At 47.2% G+C, this 19,893-nt stretch overlaps 1 protein-coding gene and 1 non-coding gene across 3 annotated transcripts; both read left to right on the top strand.

The window, feature by feature from the left end:
• Nucleotides 1-600: 600 nt before the first annotated feature.
• On the top strand, nucleotides 601-682 carry trnas-gcu (transfer RNA serine (anticodon GCU)). The gene has a single exon. It is a non-coding gene; the product is annotated as a tRNA-Ser (tRNA).
• An 8,070-nt stretch (nucleotides 683-8,752) lies between these two features.
• Nucleotides 8,753-17,272, top strand: patl1 (PAT1 homolog 1, processing body mRNA decay factor). 2 transcript variants are annotated; one of them, XR_007385537.1, is made up of 19 exons: nucleotides 8,753-8,907; nucleotides 10,079-10,181; nucleotides 10,260-10,612; nucleotides 11,164-11,241; nucleotides 11,805-12,005; nucleotides 12,127-12,228; nucleotides 12,325-12,411; nucleotides 12,531-12,727; nucleotides 13,011-13,155; nucleotides 13,452-13,572; nucleotides 14,378-14,475; nucleotides 14,562-14,621; nucleotides 14,746-14,891; nucleotides 15,196-15,355; nucleotides 15,473-15,598; nucleotides 15,712-15,803; nucleotides 16,447-16,596; nucleotides 16,877-16,981; nucleotides 17,052-17,272. XR_007385537.1 is itself a non-coding variant. In XM_048996428.1 (18 exons), the coding sequence occupies exons 1-18, from the start codon at nucleotides 8,893-8,895 to the stop codon at nucleotides 16,896-16,898; spliced, it is 2,256 nt and encodes a 751-aa protein (XP_048852385.1). In that variant the 5' UTR covers nucleotides 8,753-8,892; the 3' UTR covers nucleotides 16,899-17,015. The 2 variants fall into 2 exon arrangements, 1 of the variants encoding a protein (XP_048852385.1); XM_048996428.1 differs by lacking the exon at nucleotides 17,052-17,272 and having other exon boundaries at nucleotides 16,877-17,015.
• Nucleotides 17,273-19,893: the final 2,621 nt, after the last annotated feature.

The following is a 19,893-nucleotide window of genomic DNA, read 5'->3' as shown; positions in this document are numbered from 1 at the left end:
TTGGTGGCGCAATTGGCACTCCAGCCACCGTAAAACAACTCACAACCGCTCGATGCAAATAAGCACGATACTCTGGTCATGGGTGACTTCGATGCAACCACTGGCACTGGCAGGACTGGCTGTGAGGATTGTGTCGGTCGCCATGGGTCTCCCATGAGGGCAGATAAAGAGGAGTTTGTTAGACAAATCTATGAGCAGGTGACACACCATCGCTGGTCTCGTGACCCACGTCCCACGGTTTTCAACCGTGTTGTACAAAATATTTTTGAAAGTACAAATTGTATGCATTTATCAAATTAGTTTTTTTTGTTAATGTAACTCGAACATAGTTCTTTATTTTCAAAAGGTAAGTTGTCCAAAATTTTGTAGGTTTTTTTTATCAAAGGAGATTTTGTTAATGTAACACAAAGATTTTTTTTATTTTCAAAGTTGCACAAATGTTTTAAATGTAACGTGTTTTATTTTTCAAACTTGTACAAAATGTTTGTGTGCATTTATCAAATGCGTTTTAAAATGTAACATGTACAGGTGTTTTATTCTTCAAAAGAAAAGTACACAATTTTTTGTTTTATGTATACAGCATGGGGGGTAGAACTATGTGACGAGATGGCCGAGTGGTTAAGGCGATGGACTGCTAATCCATTGTGCTCTGCACGCGTGGGTTCGAATCCCATTCTCGTCGGTACTTATGGCTCATTGTGAAGAATTACCCCCCCTCAATTAAGTATTATCTTTAAGTCCTGGGTAGGCAGACGCTAGAGGCTCCTGCAGAACTGCAGGGTCTACAGAAACGCCCAGTTTGTAAATTCTGACCACAGACTTCTTGTTGCTACTCTGACGATTCCGCTTAGATCCAGCATTCTATCACCTACTAGGACAATGAGGCTGGACTTAGCCAGACTCCAAGATCAGGCTGTTTCTGATGAGTTTGCATGTAGTTTGTGTGAGGAACTTGCAGATTTGGGTGTGACTGCTGACTCTAATGTGATGTGGGAGACCTTCCATGATAAGACCCTGAAGGTTGCCGAGGGCTGTGTTGGTGTTGCTAGTGTTCCCAGAAGGAGGTGTTTCATCTCGCAGGGCACCCTGGATATTATAGAGAAGAGTCTCAGGGCACGACTTGGTGGCAACTCCAGTCTGTAGCGGGAACTGAGGAGGACGGCTGTAACAGCTCTGAGGGCAGATAAGGAGGAGTTTGTTAGACAAATCTGTGAGCAGGTGACACACTATCTGTAGTCTAGTGACCTACTTCCTGTTTACAGAGGAATCGAAGCATTACGCACATCTGAATCTGTTCCCAGGAGGTCTGCAGTCAGAGCGGGTGACGGAACGGTCCTTACGGATGACACTGCAGTTGTGACCCACTGGGCCGGCTACTTTGAGCAGTTGTTAAAAGCTGACCCTTCAGGTAGGATATTGGAGATCCCTGGGTCCACGGTTCTCAAAGCTATGAACCCCCTAATGTCACCGAGTTTGCACGGGTGGTTAATCAGCTGGGGGTTGGGAAGGCCGCAGGGATCTGTGGTATCCGGGGTGAACTTCTCCAGGTTGATGGTAAGGCTGTCCTCTTGGAATTGAAGGTCTTCTTTGCTAACATTTGAGAGTCGGGCATCACCCCTGGAAAATGGGACTTGTAGTCCCTATCTGGAAAGGGAAGGGTTGATTGTAGGTGTCTGTTAGCAACCAGAGCAGTCTAGTTTTACACCTAAGCTGTTTACCATCAACCGTATCCTTGCACTGAGGGTTCTCATCGAGCACAAGTGCGAATATTGGCAGAGGTACCGCTGGTTTGACTTTGCGTCGAATGAGCGGTTGCTAGAGGAGTCCTGAATGAGGCACATTACCTGCATTGTGAGGGAGTGTCAGTTACGGCACTACGGCCATGTGGTACGTTTCCCTGAGGGTGATCCGGCTCACAGGATCCTCATTGCTGAGGACTCAAGTGACTGGACCAGGCCAAGGGGACGGCCACGTAACAACTGGCTGCGGCAGATGGATGGCCATTTCCGGAGGGTAGGGCTGGATCGTGTGTTTCCCTGGGGGATCGCCGGCCGGGATGCCGAGGAGTTTCGCTGTGTGGTGGGTGCAGCAACGTGCTGCATCAGCTCATGCTCCCCAACCTGACCTGACATGGTTCTGATGGTGGCCCTCCGGTCATATCATTCAAAAGATCTGGGAGAGTACAGAATGGTAGTGCACCTATTTGGCACAACTTCGCCCCTCAGCTGTCCTAACTTTGCTCGTCGTAAGTGCACAGAAGATAGCAGAGACCGCTTCAGAGCAATGGGAATTGACAAGGCTCAAAACATGTTGCAGCTTCACCTCAAAGGACCGTGCTCAAGTACATAAGAAACAGAACCTGCATATTCCGTACTATGTGCGGGTTTATTTCTAATAGGATCTTTGCAGATAAACCATGGCCTCACAATGAGAGAGGCAGGTCAGTGGATACAACCCATCCTCAGTAGATCCTTCATTGCGTCAATCAGAAGAACTTACTGGAATGAAAACATGTAATCTATGAATCATACTTTCCTTAGCAATCACTGTCAATGTTTTGCCCATCATGAAAACAATTACTGCATAGCATGAATTTTACCTATGCATTCATCTAAAGAATGTAGCATCTTTTTCTTTTCAAAGAATAATGGCACATCAGCCAGCTACAGTTGGCCAATTTGAACTCAAAGATCTTATAAGCTGCCCTGTCTAACTGGTTCGAGTTCTTCCAGTATTTGGCAGGTATTCCACTGCATTCCAAATTCTGCTGCTGACGACAACTCATCATGTTTGTGCACGGTCACCTGCATGGTTAACCACCAGCAAAACCATGCATTTACCACAAATAGTAACTACACTACATATTAAATTATCTTGCTCCTTAGAAGTAAACTAAATATTCCGGATAGAACTATAGAATTTCGACTAGCTTCTACAATTTCTATTTACAAATTAATGCCGTGACTATGGTCCCTGACATCCTTCAGGTTGAAAACTTTAGCTTTTGGGGGGCGGGGCGGGGGAGTTAAATCTCCCAGGTAACAAAGTTCAAAGTAACAGACGGTGCTGTTTAGGTTTAATTAACATTAATTAACATTACTGTGTTTACTTGTTTATTAAGTTTCATACTTAATCTTGCTCAGACCTGCCATTTTGTTACAAAAGTTTTTATCCTGCCACATTTTACCCAAACTGGATGAAAACCAAAGCTGATTCCTGCCGGCAACCAATGGAGATATTTGCATCATGTCACCTCTTACTTCTCCTATTTAAAAGGGTTGCCTTTGTTGTGATCGGAGGATTGCTGAACTAGGTGAAAGAACATCTGTTCTCCATCAGATCAGGGGTGATGAGCAATTTCTTGACTCTGTAGTTGTTACCGGTGCCACCACTCCAAACACCAGTGGTGGGCTTGACTCCATCTTTTCCTGGTTTGGCCTAAATGCCACGTCTCCTCACCCTGAGGCCACCCCTCGCTCTGCAGTCATGGTCAAATCGTCCGAGACTTGGTACAAACTAGGAGCTAAGCCCAAGGCATCAGCTAGCTCTAGAGTACACTGTAGACAGTGGTAGTACGAGGTTAGCGAGTGGTGGAGTAAATGCTAGAAATCTCCGTTCACTAAAATTTTGTGCTAAAATGCTGACGGAGGACTCCTCATGGAAAATACTGGAGTCATCACCGGTCAAATTTGCCATAATAAATGCTCAGTCCCTATCTAAGAAGATTGTCCTTTTAGGTGATCATTTTGATGAGCAAACGAAGAGCGCATTGCCTAGGGGGAAGGGGTGAGCCTGGCCAGCTCGCCCCCTGCCCTCACGCAGCGCCCAATTTAGTATAAAGGACGGGTAAAATACTGACCGGAGCTCAGCCGTGGGATAAAACACGCATCGCCCGGCACTTTCTTGGGACTCACGTGTTGGTCTCCTGCCAGGACTGAAAAGGGCTCCCCAGTCCGTGTGTGAAGGTGGGTGATGATGGCATGTCCGAGTGTGAAAAGTTTTGCAACTGCCTGTGTGTTTAATTGATTATTGGGATTGATTGTCACTGCTTGTGGTAATGATTAGCATTTTCTATGTATTATTGCTTCTTTTCTCTCTCTCTCTCTCTCTCTCTCTCTCTCTCTCTCTATATATATATATATATATATATATATATATATATATATATATATATATATATATATATATATAATCATCCGTATCTTTGCACCTTTTATTATTAGCTATAATATAATACTATTTGATATCACTCGTGATACGAGGTCATTTTGCATTGCGTATGGTACAATATCTGTGTATTGATTTTAATGCAAGGTTATTTTGTATTACGTTTCATAAAGTGTTTGTTAGAACCTAAGCATGCCTGTTTGTTCCTTCGAAAGCCCTATATCCGCCTCTCATCCTGAAACAACAGACCACCTAAAAACAGCAGTAAATTCATTCAGTAGTTTTCTGATCTTCTGTCATTTATGGCCTCTTCTTCTGAAACTGCGACATCCATATTTGTTGCCCATTGAAATCCACGGTGAGCGAGATTTTGTGCCTTGTGGATTCTTTGACTCTTATCCAGTCAGTATCGGTTCCAACACATCAGAAGGGGCATACGCTACATCTCATGTTATTGTCTGGTTTCTCTGTCTCCAAACTGAAAGTTGTTGATTCTGGTGTCTGATCATTTTCTGGTTCTGTTTCAATCTTCTTTGTCTTGTCCCCTTACCACCGCCTCCCACCCCCATGCACATGCCCCCTGTCCGATCTATAAACTCTACCACAGTCCCTCATTTCTCCATTACATTTATGCTCACTCACCCACCTCATATCTCAGATACCCTTCTCTCATGCACTTTGCTGGCAGCCCCTGGTTGAATGACCATACCCGTGCTCTTAGACTCGATTGCAGAAGGGCAGAGCGTAAGTGGAAAAAAAATAAACTTCAGGTCTCATACAAAATTTTCAGAGACCGTTTAAAGCTCTACCAAAGCTCTGTTAAGACAGCTAAGGCTCACAATTATGCCAATCAATTCCATCTTAAACCCTCTTGCTGCTACTGCTACCTTAGCTTCTACTACTGGAACCTGTGACAGGTTTTCGAAGTTCTTCACTGACAAAGTTAACAACATAAGATCCAACATCAAACCTCCAGACACAGATCCCCCAGAGACACATAGTCCTCCAGTTACCTCCAGCAATTACAGCCAGTGTCATCTGCCCAGCTCCCTGAGGTCATCTCTCAAATGGATGTCACTTACTGCCCCGTAGACATTATACCATCTCGCCTTTGTAAGGAAGTTTTCATTACATTTCAATACAATCTGCTCCTTTATTTTGGCCATAATTAATAGCTCAATAACTAGTAGAGTTGTGCCTTCCAGTTTTAAACATGCAATCATGCAAACTCCATTTAAAAAAACCTAGCCTAGACCCCAATGACCATAAAAACCACAGGCCCCTCTTAAGATAAGATAAGAGATAAGATAGGACTTTATTGATCCCACAGTGGGGAAATTTGTGTGTTATCACAGCTCCAGACAGATAGCAAGAAGTTACAAGAGTAGAAAATATAAAAAATACAAGAATAAGAATACAGAAATAAAAATAATATAAAATAAGATAAAACACTAATACAATAGTATTGCCTATGTACACCCATACACAGTATGAAATATGGATAGTGGGTTGTGGAAACCTGCAAGTAATAATAAATATCAACTATTTACCTACTATAGCTACAATTTACTATTCAGGTAGTGCTGGGTATTGGCATGTACATATATACACCCGTGCAATGCACATACATCCATACATACATACATCCATACATTATATACAGATATGCCTCTACATATACGTAAACTGTAGATGCAGAACCATATACATACACATATACATGCACATGCCCATACCTCTATAAGGTGCGTTATGTATGAAGTGGTAAGTAATGGTGACCTTAGAGGTAGCATCTGGGTGACTCATGACATCATGATGTGTTATAAAGTCTAACTGCTGTCGGGATGAATGATCTGCGAAAGCGCTCCTTCCTGCAGCGAGGGTGTATCAGTCTCTGACTGAAGGAGCTGCTCAGCGCACTCACAGTCTCGTGCAGGGGGTGATGAGGGTTGTTCATGATGGATGTCAGCTTCGCTAACATCCTCCTCTCACCCACCACCTCCACAGTCTCCAGAGGGCATCCCAGCACAGAGCTTGACCTCCGCACCAGTTTGTCAATTCTGCTTCTGTCCCTTTCCGTGCATCCGCTCCCCCAGCAGGCCACTGCATAGAAAAGGGCGGATGCCACCACAGAATCATAGAATGTCCTTAACAGGGTCCTGCATTCTCCGAAGGACCTCAGTCTCCTCAACAGGTAGAGTCGACTCTGGCCCTTCTTATACAGGACGTCCGTATTTGTAGTCCAGTCCAGTTTATTGTTGAGGTGAACACCCAGGTACTTGTAAGAGTCCACTATCTCAATGACTTTTCCCTGGATGCTCACCGGTGTTGGAGGGGGTGCCTTCCTCCTAAAATCAATGACCATCTCCATCGTCTTGCTGGCGTTGATTTGGAGAGCATTGGTCTCACACCAGCCGACAAAGTCACTGATGACCCCCCTGTATTCATGATCGGTCCTGTCTGATACGCAACCGATGATGGCCGTATCATCCGAGAACTTTTGTAGGTGGCACTGGTCCGAATTATAACGGAAGTCAGAAGTGTACATGCTGAACAGGAAGGGTGAGAGAACCGTGCCCTGCGGCGCGCCTGTGCTGCAGATAACCATCTCGGACACACAGTTGTGGAGCCTCACATACTGCGGTCTGTTGGTTAGGTAGTCGATGGTCCATGCAGTCAGCTGCTTACCTACACCGGCTCCCTCCAGCTTCCCTCTCAGTGGTGCAGGCTGGATAGTGTTGAAAGCACTGGAGAAGTCAAAAAACATGACTCTCACAGTGCTCCCTGCCTGCTCTAGGTGAGAGAGGGTTCGGTGCAACATGTAGATGACAGCATCATCCACCCCGATTCCAGACCGGTATGCGAACTGCAGGGAGTCAATTGCTGAGCTCACTTGAAGGTTCCATTTAACTCCAAGATACTAGAAAAAGTTGTTCTCCCAGATCACCTCTTACTTGAACACATCTAAAATCTTTCATAAATTCCAGCCTGGCTTTAGAGCTCTGCATAGCACAGAATTTGCCCTGCTGGAGGTACAGAATGACATTTTTCTCGCTATCGATTCTAGTTCTTAGTCCTGCTTGATCTCAACACAGCTTTTGACACAATTGACCTTCACATTCTTTTAAAACGATCAGAGGTGGAAGTTGGTTTGCAGGGCCCAGTGTTAAAATGGTTTACCTCTTACCTGAGAGAGAGACTTCTCAGTCCTCATCCTCCATGCCCATTAAATGTGGCGTTCCCCAAGGTTCCATTTCAGGGCCTTTTATTCTCTCTATACATGCTCCTCTTTGGCTCTATCTTCAAAAGCACAATTTTTTCTATCATTGTTACACAGACAACACAGAGTTTTACTTACCAGTTACAGCTGATAGCACCTGCTCTCTGAAGAACCTGCTCAGCTGCTTGGATGATATTAAATACTAGATAGCAAGGAACTTCCTTCAACTAAATTAACAAAATTCAATTATATTTGGCCCCCCAAACTCGGTCAGTAACCTTAGCAGCTCACTTGGCCCACTGTCCATATATTTGCATAATGAAGTTAAAAACCTCGGTGTATTTGAATTGAATTGAATTTTAACAAACAAGTAAGCATGCAATGTTGTACAGGGCAGTTTTTATAATCTATAGCCAAGTTAAAGTCGATTTCCAAGAACCTGGAAATAGTCATCTATGCTTTTATCATCTCTCGGCCTGACTGCTGTAATTCCCTGTATATGGGGTTATTCCGTTCCACACTTTCTAGACTTCAAATGATTCAAAATGCAGCTGCTAGACTCTTAACTGGAACAAAGACAACATATCACTCCTGTTCTAGCTCATTTGCATTGACTACCTGTAAAATACAGAGTAGATTTTAAAATGTTGATATTTGTTTTTAAAGCACTCAATGGATTAGCTCCACAATACATTTCAGACCTATTAGTTCCGTATTCAGCCCTCCAGTCACTTAGATCATCCTCAGAAACAGCTCCTCTCATTTCCTCACTCACGCCTCAAAATCAAAGCTGACCGGGCTTTCTCTGTAACTGCCCCCAGACTCTGGAATAGTCTCCCACCCTACATACAGTAAAGTCCTGATCTTCTGTTGATAAGTTTAAATCTGAATTAAACACCTGTCTATTTTTTCTTGTTTTCAACTCAGTATGACGTTCTCCCAGTGTTTTGCCAAGTCCAATACTGTTGCTTTTAATTTCTAATTAGTAACTCCGTTATTTATCTGCTTGCTTGTTTGTTTATTTATTTTAAATTACTTTCTTACTTTCTTCTGTTGCTAATTGTTTTACATTTCCTTAATTTGAATTTTTATTTTGACTTTATTTATTCGTTTGTCTATTTGTTTAATTTTCTTATTCCTTGTATGCGCGTTTTCATATTTATTTTTATATTTTATTTTTATATTTCATCGTTACTCATGTTATTTTATTTCTTTAATAATTTATTTTATTATGTGTGCAGTATTTGTCAATTAACTCCTTCTAAACTGAAAAGCACTTTTGGTCAACTCCTGTTGTTTTTAAATGTGCTATATACATAAACGACTTACCTTCACTCGATTTAACTGCAAGTCTCGACTGATTCGCCGACCTCCCTGTAATGACGTGAGCGTGAACGCGCACGCCGAGGCTGCAGGCTCGCCCACAAGAAACTTGCTGCGTAATTTGCGCGTTGCTCCGATTCAGAAACGCCAGGGAAATACCACCTTTACCGGATTCGCTATACATGTTTCGTTTTCAGGTAATGTCAGTTTTTCTTGTCTTCATGTGATGCATTATTATGAGGACTTGCTGTATTCGAGCAATTGGCTGCAGAGCTTAGCGGAGCACTTTAGGGCACTATTTAGGTATTGTTTACGGGTTCGGTGTGAAGAAATGTTTCCGTGCGGCCTAAAGCCTCGGCGTTTCCTCATCGGCCTTGCAGGATAAGAGGTGGGTCTTTGGACATGGCTGTTGGTCTAGCGGGGATTTCATAAATATTCGCGCGGTGTTTTTTTGGGAAGCTCTCTTTTTCATGTGTCTTTTAATTTGTATGAATATGAATGTTTGGTGAGTGATTTCATTATCGCCGGGAAAAGGATGGGGTGATTAGGTAACCAGGCATCCTAAAGCGCGGGTTTGCTTCCCCCATTCCTCCTCCCATCTCGGATGTATCCTAGATTGTATTATAAAAATGGAGGCCCAAGTGGATGACAGATGCCCGTAGGCTTTATTCACCATGTCAGGGAGCGTTGGTGGGACCGGGCAGCCGTGGTCCGTGCACCCGATTATGGCGCGGTCTTTTCATCTTACCGCCTGGATATGCAGGGGTGCTTCTCGGTAAATCATCCTCCTTCCTTTTGTGGTCCGTAAACGTAATGTACCCACGTGTGTGTGGCTGTTAGCCCCGGGCCGCCGGAGGATGCCAGCCTGACAGATGCTTGTCACGTGCACCAGCCCCAGGGTTTGCGCGTCTCATTATTCTTAATCCGAGAAGTGTTACTTTTATATTTTTGGCTTTGCAGATGGCTTTGTCCAAAGCTGTGTATAAGTGACCACTGCTCCCCATGGTCCCTGAGGGTTAAGGACTTTGCTCAAGGGCTCAGCAGTGGTATGAGCCATGGGATTTGAACCCATGACCTTCCAAGCATGGGGCGAAGTCTGTAATGTGCTGAGCTGCACGCTGCCCTGTCTATGGTTCAGTTTCCATTTTGAATTGCATACTGTGTGATGCAGGGCTGTGCATGTGCATCTCCAGCTAGAGGTGCTGCTTTTTCTCACTGGGTCCTTTGGAAACCCAGGATATGTATTCCTCAGTGACAGTTGATATCCCCTGGGGATGGTGACCAGCGCCTGTGGTGCATAATCGACTTCTGTTTTTTTAATGTTTAGATTTATATGACCATCATTGTCTTCCTTGTCCCTCGAACTAGTCTCTGGATGAGGACTGTACCCTGGAGGAGGAAGAGGGCCTTGTGGAGGAGGAAGATGAAATCGACCAGTTCAATGATGACACCTTTGGAGCAGGGGCGATTGGTAAGCCCCGCCCCGTGCTGCATGTGCCCCGCCCCCAGTCTCTCCTAGGCTTGATGTGTCTGCACTGCTCCCTTCCAGATGATGACTGGCAGGAGGAGCACGCCCGGCTGGCAGAGTTGGACGAACGGGTGCGTGATGGCGGGGTGTCCCTGCCTCCCACCGTGCCCCCGGCAGCCGCAGCCTCGTCCCTCCAGCCCTCTGCACCCCCTCCTGGTTTGGAGGAGCGTGGTGGCGGTGACCTAGCAGAGTCCCTGGCCAGGCTGATCCTGGGGGCAGATCCTGCAATTGCTGGTGTGGGGGCGGCTGGGCTGCCCGCGAGAGCAGAACTGCCCCCCCAGCGTAAGGCCTTGTCTGAGGCTCTCCCAGCCAGGCCTCCTTCGCTGTTGGGCTACCACCAGCAGCAGCTGCGTATGGGGACGGCGCCCCTGCAGGTGAGTTCTGACACTGCACTAGTATGTGCTGGTGATATTAATATGGTTAAAAAAAATGCATCCATGGGTGGTGGTAAAGTGAGCCTGTCCTGTGTGCCGCCTTTAAGCACGTATCAGGGTAGCAGAGTGTTATGTTCTCATTTATAATGATGTTATTATGTTTCAAGTTAGACACGCTTTGTGCCATGAAGGCCTTCATTATCAGCTAGATTTGCATTCATACGTTTAGCAGATGCTTCTGTACAAAGAGGTACATGATTGAGAAAGCGGGGTCAGACAGTCCCTGGGTCTGTTGTGGATAAGAGCGACATCACTCTACCGACCCTGGGATTTGAGGTGGTGACCTAAGTGATCCAGTAGCCTGTGATAATAGTCAGATAAGTGATATGAGGAGTGTGAAATTGCCTGCAGAGCCCCAGGGCTGTGAAGCCTTCAGCTCCTCTCGGGACAGATGGAGCAGGTCGTGGCTGCTTCCTGCTGGTGTGACGTCTCTCTGCATTTGGGAATTTGGGGAAAGGGTCTGGGTACTCATGGAAACCCCCTCCTTTCAGGTGAACTCGCGCAGTATCTGGGAGAGCGTAGGCTTTGGACCTGTAGGTGTCACCCCTGCACTTGGCCCCCGTATGGAGGTAAGTCTGCCATACCCTGGAGCTGGCCTCCCTTATTTAGTTCTCTCATGCGTCATTTCCACCAACGTGGTGCTGGTGTCAGGGCCCAATCTACCGCTGGTTCCACACGTTTCCACTACAAAAAATGGGCCCGGACCAGAAAAAGCTGCTCCATGCAAAATCTGGGTTCAGGATTTGGCACTGTGACATCTGCGAAGGTGGGACGGGTTATTAAGTCCAACCCTTCAGCGTATCCTGATAATTCAATCCATAACTGATATAGTTTTGTCTGATATCGCCGGTGCCAGCAGGGAAGCAATTTTCAGCTTATTAGCAGGTTAATGTTGCGCTGTTTTTTTTTAATGCTGAGAAAAATGAAACATCAATCTGCTGGTCAGATTTAATAATAGAGGATAAATATGTTGCAGGTCGAATAAACAAAATATTGTGACATGCGAGTGACAAAGAGATCATGAGGCGGACAGCAAAGTTCAGTTTTTAGCATTATTGTCTTTATTACAGTAAGAAGGGTGATCCTCTATGGATTCAAATGTTACTTGTGTGAATTCTTTCCTGCTCTACAGGACAGTTCACTGTTGTCTATTATCAAGGAGGTTGGGTTGCCCAAGCAGCCCCCTCCAATGAGAAGTGACGAGAGGCGGGATCTCTCGGAGAGGGTTCCACCCCCTCGCTCCTCCTCGCCTGTGATTGGCAGCCCTCCTGTGAGAGCCGTGCCAATTGGGACACCTCCTAAGCAGCCCTTGAGCCACATGTTGAACCAGCAGGTAAGGGCCAAGCATCTTAGCGACTTCTGCAAGCACGGCCACTCAGGGTGGTCATCAGGGTAGGCCAGAGTAAGAGCAAGTCTGTGGTGAAGAGCTACTCAATGCTGCCTGTCTGCTTCAGATCCACTGCCCCACGGCGGTACATGTGCGTGCTCCCATCCAGCATCGCTACGCCCATCCTTTCCCTGAGCGCCTTTCCCCCAACACGCTGCTGAACATCACGGTGAGCGGCCCGTCCGCACCCTCCTCTGCCGTCAGTGTGATGTAGCCTTAGGCACCAAACCGGGTCCATCAGTGAGCCCTCCTCCTCTTTCCCCAGAACTCGCCCCTGTGTCGGCCTCCATTCCCTGGTGGGGTGGGTCCGGTATTGTCCCAGATTCAACGGGCCCAGCTGCTCAGCTCCCAGGTGGGTGTTCTCCGGGAGGCTGCGTCCGGCACTGTTCACCGTACCTTGCCGTGTGCGCAGCGCTAGTCGTTGCCCTAGTCAGCCTTGATCTGCGTACTGATGATGCACTTTCTTGCCAGGTGGGGGCGTTCCCTAGGGCCGGGCCAGCCCCACCGCTCCTACCTGGAGGGGCCGGCGGCTTTAGGCCATTTTTCGGACAGCACCCTCCCAGGGTGGGGCCCCACATCCCCCCGAATCACGGCCCCATCCGGCACAACACCACACACCTGCATCCCCAGCACCGGAGACTGTTGACCCAGCGGCTGCAGAGCAGGGGGTCAGTGTGTGCGTGAGGCTTGCTCAGGGTCTCTGCGGAGTCCCTCTGGCTCTCCTTTTCAGTTGGAGCTCTGCTTCCAGCTCGCGGTGGGGATGGCAAAGCGATTTGGGATACGGGAAAAAGACGGTGGGAGAGGTCCTGTGAGGGTGTGCGATGCTTTGCCGAGTCGGCATGCATATGTGCCGTCTACAGTAATGAACTCTCAGCATGAGTCGGCAGCGGCAGTATCCCGGGCCAGAGAGCTCCGGAAGTGCTCGTGTGACCCTGCTATGTCCCTGTGCAGGGATCGGGGGGGACGTGGCGGTGAGCGCAGGATCCGGGACCCCTACAGCAACCTGATGACGCAGCGGGAGAAGGAGTGGGTGGCCCGCATCCAGATGATGCAGCTGCAGAGCACTGACCCCTACCTGGATGACTACTATTATCAGGTGTGCTGAGGCCAGCGGGGCCTCTGATTGGCTGCTTGCTTTGAATTAAGGGTCCAATTGGTGTGCTGGGGCCATCTGGACCTCTGATTGGCTGCTTGCTTCTAATAAGGCTCAGATTGGTCACACTTGGCCTCAAACCATAGATGGATGCTCTCCAGCTCAATACCTACAACAAAGGCTTGACTTTTCTGATGGATGGAATGATTAGCATATGAATTTTGTTAGTCCTTTTATTTCATTCAGGGATGCTAGTTACTTGTAGCATTGCGGTTAACAGGCTAAATGCTCACTCGCAGAATTACTATGAAAAGATGGAGAAGAAGCAGGAGAGAGACCGTGACAGCAGCAGCAAGAAGGAACACACCACGAAGCTGATCACTCCTCAGGTGGCCAAGCTGGAACACACCTACCGGCCAGGTGAGAGAGGCTGCCGCTCCCCCTGCTGGAGGCAGGTTACTCTCTTCATGAGGGTTGCTGCAGGACAGTTGGTAGCACTTTACAGTGCTGTGTGTTTTACTTCCTCGGCGTGGTCAGTTAGCTTGTGGCCGGCCCGCATTAATTGGGCTAACGGGGCAATTCCTGGTTTTGCCGCATTCTCTGTGTCCCTAGGTCAGTAAGGGAGGGGCTCGTGTTTTGCTTATTTAACCAGTCACACTCTTCGTCGTATGACGTCACTACATTTAATTAACACCAGTGTTTTCTGTTAAGCGACAAGGCGCACAGATTTCTAAAGTGCCTGTGTAATTGTGTCTGACTTTTGTTAAGGGGCGTGTCACGAATAAACAGGCAAAAATGCAGGAATGTACTTGCCTGCAAAGGCTGTATGGAGCAATGTTAAGGTGTGTATTTCATGATTATTATAATAACAAAATTAATAACAGTAAAAATAATAAGTTTTGAACCAGACACCTTCCAGTCACAAGCACAGAGGCTTAGCTTGCGGAGCTAAATGCCATCCTTGGCCTGATGGCTGGAAGCCTTGATTTTGAAAATTGAGGGGAAAAAATGGACCAATTTTGTGATGTCATACAATGATGACTGCGATTGGTTAAAGAACTGAAACGCAAGCCCCTCCCTTGTTGACTCGGGGACAAAATCAGGATGTCTGGGTAACAGGTGTGAATCACTGGGCTCCTTGAGTCCCCTTCGGAGTGAGTCAGCTGTAGGACAGAAAGTGCTGTGATGGCATCAGCCCACGCCTTTGCTCTTTTCCCGGCTGCAGTGCAGTTTGCTGGCTCTCTGGGCAAGCTGACCGTCTCCAGCGTGAACAATCCCAGGAAGATGATCGACGCTGTGGTGACCAGCCGTAGCGACGACGAGGTGAGCATCCAGGTGGTGGCCGCCCGTTTGCTCGATCTCTCCTGTTAGCTATCATCATCTCATTCTGTTTATCTTCCATCCTTCAGGAGAAACGGGAGAAGCAGGTGTGGAACAAGAGGAGACAGATCCTCTATACAGTGGAAAAGGTGAGGAGCACTGAGGGGGTGGGTGGGCGCGTGGGGGGATTCCTACCTGTCTGATCTTAAAGGAGGGGGAGTTTGCCTCATGGCTCAGCTCTTTGCTTACTTTTGCTTTGCTCGTCCACCTCAGATGTACAGTCTACTGCTGGAGGTGCAAGACTTTGAGAAGAAGTTCATTCAGACGCCAGAAGAACAGAGAGAGGCTCTTCTGGAGCAGCACAAGACCCACACGATCCAGCTGTACAACACGCTGAGGGAGAAGGAGTGGGACGACAGGTGAGGAGAGTCCGGGGTCTCGCACCCACAGCCGGGGTCACATTTAGCCCATCTTGCAGTGTACATGGCCTCTGATCGGTGTCTCTCTCTCAGCATCCTGCTTCTCGACATTTCTTAGTGTTTGTTTTGTTATCCATTTACTTCATTCTGTGTAAGCGTCATTGAGATCCCGTAAAGTGCTAAACTATTGCTAATGTTAAATTAATTTATTATTATTATTATTATTATTATTATTAACATTTTTCTGTGTCTGAGCTGGTTCTCTTCTTCAGCTTTTCCGGCCTTTCCTGTTCTCCATCCTCAGAGTCAGCGATGAGCAGTGCCTCATGATCATGTCGGTCAGGAAAGGGAAGCGGCTGGTCTCCAGGCTCCTCCCCTTCCTGCCCCCACCCCAGGCGGCTGCGGTCGTCATGGCGATCGCCCGGAATCTTCCCGCTTTAGCGAAAAAAGACAAGCAGGATCAGGTATGATCTGCCCGAGGGTGTGATACGGTGGCAGTACGACGCTCGTTGGGTGTGTGTTGGAGCCTGGAAGAGCCAGGATCTTTCCCAGGATCTCTTCTGTCTGACCCTGTGCCCCAGGTGCTGTGCTGGTTGGTGGAGCCTGTCTCTGTGGTGGTCCAGGCCCTTTCCAGCTCTGCCCTCACCGACCTGCTGCAGGAGCTGCAGGGCAACGAGGGTCAGCTTCCCCGCGTGCTCCAAAACAAGGTGCCCTAAGTGCTGTCTGCTCTGCCCACCGCCAGTCTGTACACCCAACTGATCTGCTACACCAGGCACCCCATAACCTCCGACCTCTGACCTGCTTCTCTGCCCTCCATCAGTTTGGTGTGACGCTGTTGTACCTGATCCTGAGTGAAGGAGAGCGGATGCAGAGCTCTGACGCCAACTGCCAGCTCATGGACGACAATCGATGGTACGCTAAAGCAGTCTTCCATCGCACTGGGTTATGGTGCCCCCTGCAGGCTGGACTGAATGCTGAACCGCTACCAGCTCAGAGCAATATAATCGTCCTGGGCTCAGTGGCCAGTGATGTTAAGTGATGTCATCAGGTCATTGGCACATTGCTCTACTTCCTGATGCTGAGGGTTGAGATGATGGAGTCCTGAAGTTCTAAGGTGTTCCAGCTGTGATCCCCATACTGACATTTGTTAGAGAGTTAAGGTGGAGTCACACCAGCACGGAAAAAAAAAATCGCATCTCATATGCTTCCATTATAGCTGCACGATGCAAAAATCTGATTCCTTACTTGTGGTAGCAGAGCGATTTCGCTCGTCGGTTTCTTACTGAATTCGCACCAAATTTGAACTCTCACCCTTAAATTTGAATAGCGCAACCAATCAGGGTGAGGGTTGGGTTGACCTTTCAGATTCATCAACTGTTGATGTTATTGGGTAAAACCAACACTGTCTTGTAACAAAATGCCACATTTAAACCACGCCCACTTTAGCTCAGTGCCACAAAGATGGGCTTTTGTCCCATCAGTGTGACCACACATTGGCTATTGGGCTGTTACATGTGAGTAGCAGCACTATTCTGACGCAGCCCCCTACCCCCAGGACGGAGCTGGTGTTCTCAGTGACCCGGAAGCTCCTGGAGGTGCCCCCAGCCTCCCTGTCTCCTCCGCTCTTCACTCCTCCCAACCTGCTGTCACTCTTCTCCCGATATGTGGACCGTCAGCGGCTGGAGCTCCTGCAGGAGAAGCTACAGTGAGTCGCATTCTCACGCGTGTCTCTCATGCTGTCGACACATGCGTGGTTCCAGAGATTCTTGCTGCATGTCTCTGTCGGGTCACACAATAGCAGGCATGGCAGTGCGATCCTAAACACAAAGGAGACGTTCTTACCTGCGTGCTTCTACACAGTAGCTGACCTTAGCTCAGCGTATCTGCCTTGATTCGCTTGCAGCCGCTCCGCCTGCTCCACACATTTTTAAGACTGACACACACCGAAAGCTGACTTGCTGACCCCATTCTCTCTCTCCTTTCAGGATTTCTGCCTTGTCTAGGTAGAATTGGCTTCAGATGTCAGTTATGTCATATTGAAGAGCAACTGACCATGTTAGCATATTTGTGTGTGCGTGCGTGCAGGCGTGCGTGCGTGTGTGTGTGTGTGAGTGAGAGAGAGAGAGAGAGAGAGAGAGAGAGAGAGAGAGAGAGTGTGTGTGTGTGTGTGTGAGTGACAGCGAAGGGAGGTATATTTAAGGGTAATGATTTTAATCAGATTTTTCTTCAGTATGCATGTTCACTAGGGCTGTCTGTGCGTACGCAGGACTGAGATGGAATGAAATAATGGCAGAACAGAAATAAAAACCTTTGTTTTTAAATCTTTGTTAACATGAGGCCTGTGGCAAAACATCAAATTAAAATGATTTCTATTGTTTAAACTGTGAATGCTGCCTGTTATTTCACCATGCACACTGTGTACACTATTTCTGGCCATATGTCAGAGGACACTAATTAATCCAGAATTATCAGCATAATTGTGCATCATAGAAAGCATGGTGATGCAGTGGTTAGCATTGTCGCCTTGCATCTCTGGGACCAGGGTTTAAGTCTCTGCCAGGGTTCCGTGTGTGGAGTTTGCATGTTCTCCTTGTGTTGTCGTGGGGTTTTCTCCAGGTACTTTGTCCCCCACCTCCCAATCCAAAAACATGCTGAGGCTAATTGGAGTGACCGAATTGCCCATAGCCCAGGCCTAGCGCCCGATGCAGCTAGCCGAGAATTTACAGGCCCACATCAAGCACTCCCTCCTGTATACATCCCAGTACCACCCCAGCAGCTGGACCATTTCGGGCCTCATCGATACTGGATTTACCAGATACAACGCAATGATACCGCTGGCAAAAACTGGAGAGGAAGCAGACTGGCATATAGTTTCAAATACATACCAAAGAGTGGTGCCAGCCTGTGCACAAGGTGCAACATAGAGAAGAAACAGCATTCAAAATAGCCAGGGTCATTCCCATCTTAAAAGAAAAACCCACTCTAAATCCCTCGGACACTTGCAACTACCGATCAGTATCGCTTCTTTCCTTCCTTTCAAAAATCCTCGAACGTACAGTCTACAACCAGCTTTCTCTCTATCTCTCTCAGAGCAACCACCAGTATCCTAATCAGTCTGGCTTCAAAGCAGCTCACTCTACAGAGACTGCCCTCTTAGCAGTCACTGAGAAGCTACATGCTGCCAGATCAGCCAAACTGTCATCTGTCCTCATCCTTCTTGACCTATCAGCAGCATTTGACACGGTCAACCACAAGACTCTTCTGTCCATCCTTAGGAGTCTTGGCATTGGTGGCTTGGCATGGCGCTGGCTTGCTTCCTACCTAGAAGGCCGAACATATCAAGTGACATGGAATGGATCCACATCTACCCCACGTTGTCTTTTCACTGGTGTCCCTCAGGGCTCGGTTCTTGGCCCTCTCTTATTCTCCCTCTACACTACATCTCTTGGAGAGCTTATATCCTCATGGCTTCTCCTACCACTGCTATGCCGATGACACTCAACTCATCCTCTCCTTCCCTCCCTCAGACACTCATGTCTCCACTAAGATCTCTGCATGCTTGGCAGACATCTCATCTTGGATGACCGCTCACCAGCTAAAACTCAACACTAGTATAACCGAACTGCTTTACATCCCGGCTGACTCATCCCCCCTCCAGGACCTTGCGATCTCCTTTGACAACTCCCTGATCTGTCCTTCGGGTTCTGCTCGCAACCTTGGCGTTACCATGGATGATCGGTTGTCCTTTTCCTCACATATTGCCAGTCTTTCTCACTCTTGTTGGTTTCTCCTCTTTAACATCAGGAGGATACGTCCATTTCTTTCCACTCAGGCTACCCAGATACTCGTCCAGTCCCTCGTCATCTCACGCCTGGACTACTGCAACTCGCTTCTAGCGGGTTTACCATTGCGTGCCATCTGTCCCCTCCAACTGATTCAGAATGCAGCTGCTCGACTGGTTTTCAACCTTCCCAAGTTCTCCCACACCACTCCTTTGCTACGCTCTCTCCACTGGCTTCCTGTAGCCGCCCGCATCAAATTCAAAACACTGATGCTCGCATACAAAGCCAAAAATGGTCTGGCACCATCCTATCTAAAAGACCTCATCACACCCCGTACTGCACCCCGATCTCTCCAATCCTCCAGCACTGCTAGACTGGTCCCACCACCCCTCAAGGCACAAGGACGACACACATCTGGGCTCTTCTTTGTCCTGGCACCTAGTTGGTGGAATGAACTCCCCCTTGATGTCCGAACAGCGGAAACCATGGCTGTCTTCAAGCGACAACTCAAAACATTCCTTTTTCAGAAATACCTGAAGTAATACAGAGTACTATTACTCAGCTCTTTTCCGTATGTGTGTGTATGCGTACAAAAATAAAATTTTAAAAAAATAAAAAATTCTCAACAGAGTGTTCAGATAGATGGTATTCATAGCTTGGGTCCTTATTGAGCTAGTATCGGAAAAGTTCATCGCAGCGTCTTAAAGCACTTATGTAAGTCGCTCTGGCTAAGGGCGTCTGCCAAATAATGTAAATGTAAATGAAACCACCCAGGCACCAACAGTATTTTGGCTATTGGTATTGTGAGGAGAGAGAATTCTGTGTTCTTTTTTGCATTTTTGGTTTAAAAGAAATAACAGTAAATTGTTTTTGTATTAGTTTATTAAAATAAATATATAATTCGTTACTTCTGCTTTATTTCATTTTTATTATATTTACATGTCCCTGTATTTACTACTAATAAACCAATTTAAAAAGGAATGTAACTAATTATTTTAAAAGCTTTAATGAAATCACACATTTAATTGTGATAAAATTTTCGTCATACATAGTGTATATATTATCTGCCATACACTCAGTTAATTTTAGAGACATCCTTATCAGCTTCGCTCGTGATAATCAGCAGTCGAGCCGCGATTCGCTCGCACGTCTTCATGAACAGCAACTGCCATTTTTGCACATTCACGGAAGCAGATCATCTGCATACACACACCCGCCTA

The sequence above is a fragment of the Brienomyrus brachyistius genome, chromosome 25 (assembly GCF_023856365.1).
Source record: "Brienomyrus brachyistius isolate T26 chromosome 25, BBRACH_0.4, whole genome shotgun sequence".
NCBI classification, from domain to species: domain Eukaryota; kingdom Metazoa; phylum Chordata; class Actinopteri; order Osteoglossiformes; family Mormyridae; genus Brienomyrus; species Brienomyrus brachyistius.
Note: the sequence above shows the minus strand (reverse complement) of the source record. Positions and strands in the feature narration are given on the sequence as shown.

Coding starts and splice junctions, on each gene's coding strand:
- patl1 (XM_048996428.1), top strand. Junction 10,182..10,259: donor CTTTGGAGCAGGGGCGATTG/GTAAGCCCCGCC, acceptor GCTCCCTTCCAG/ATGATGACTGGCAGGAGGAG. Junction 15,804..16,446: donor CTCATGGACGACAATCGATG/GTACGCTAAAGC, acceptor CCCTACCCCCAG/GACGGAGCTGGTGTTCTCAG.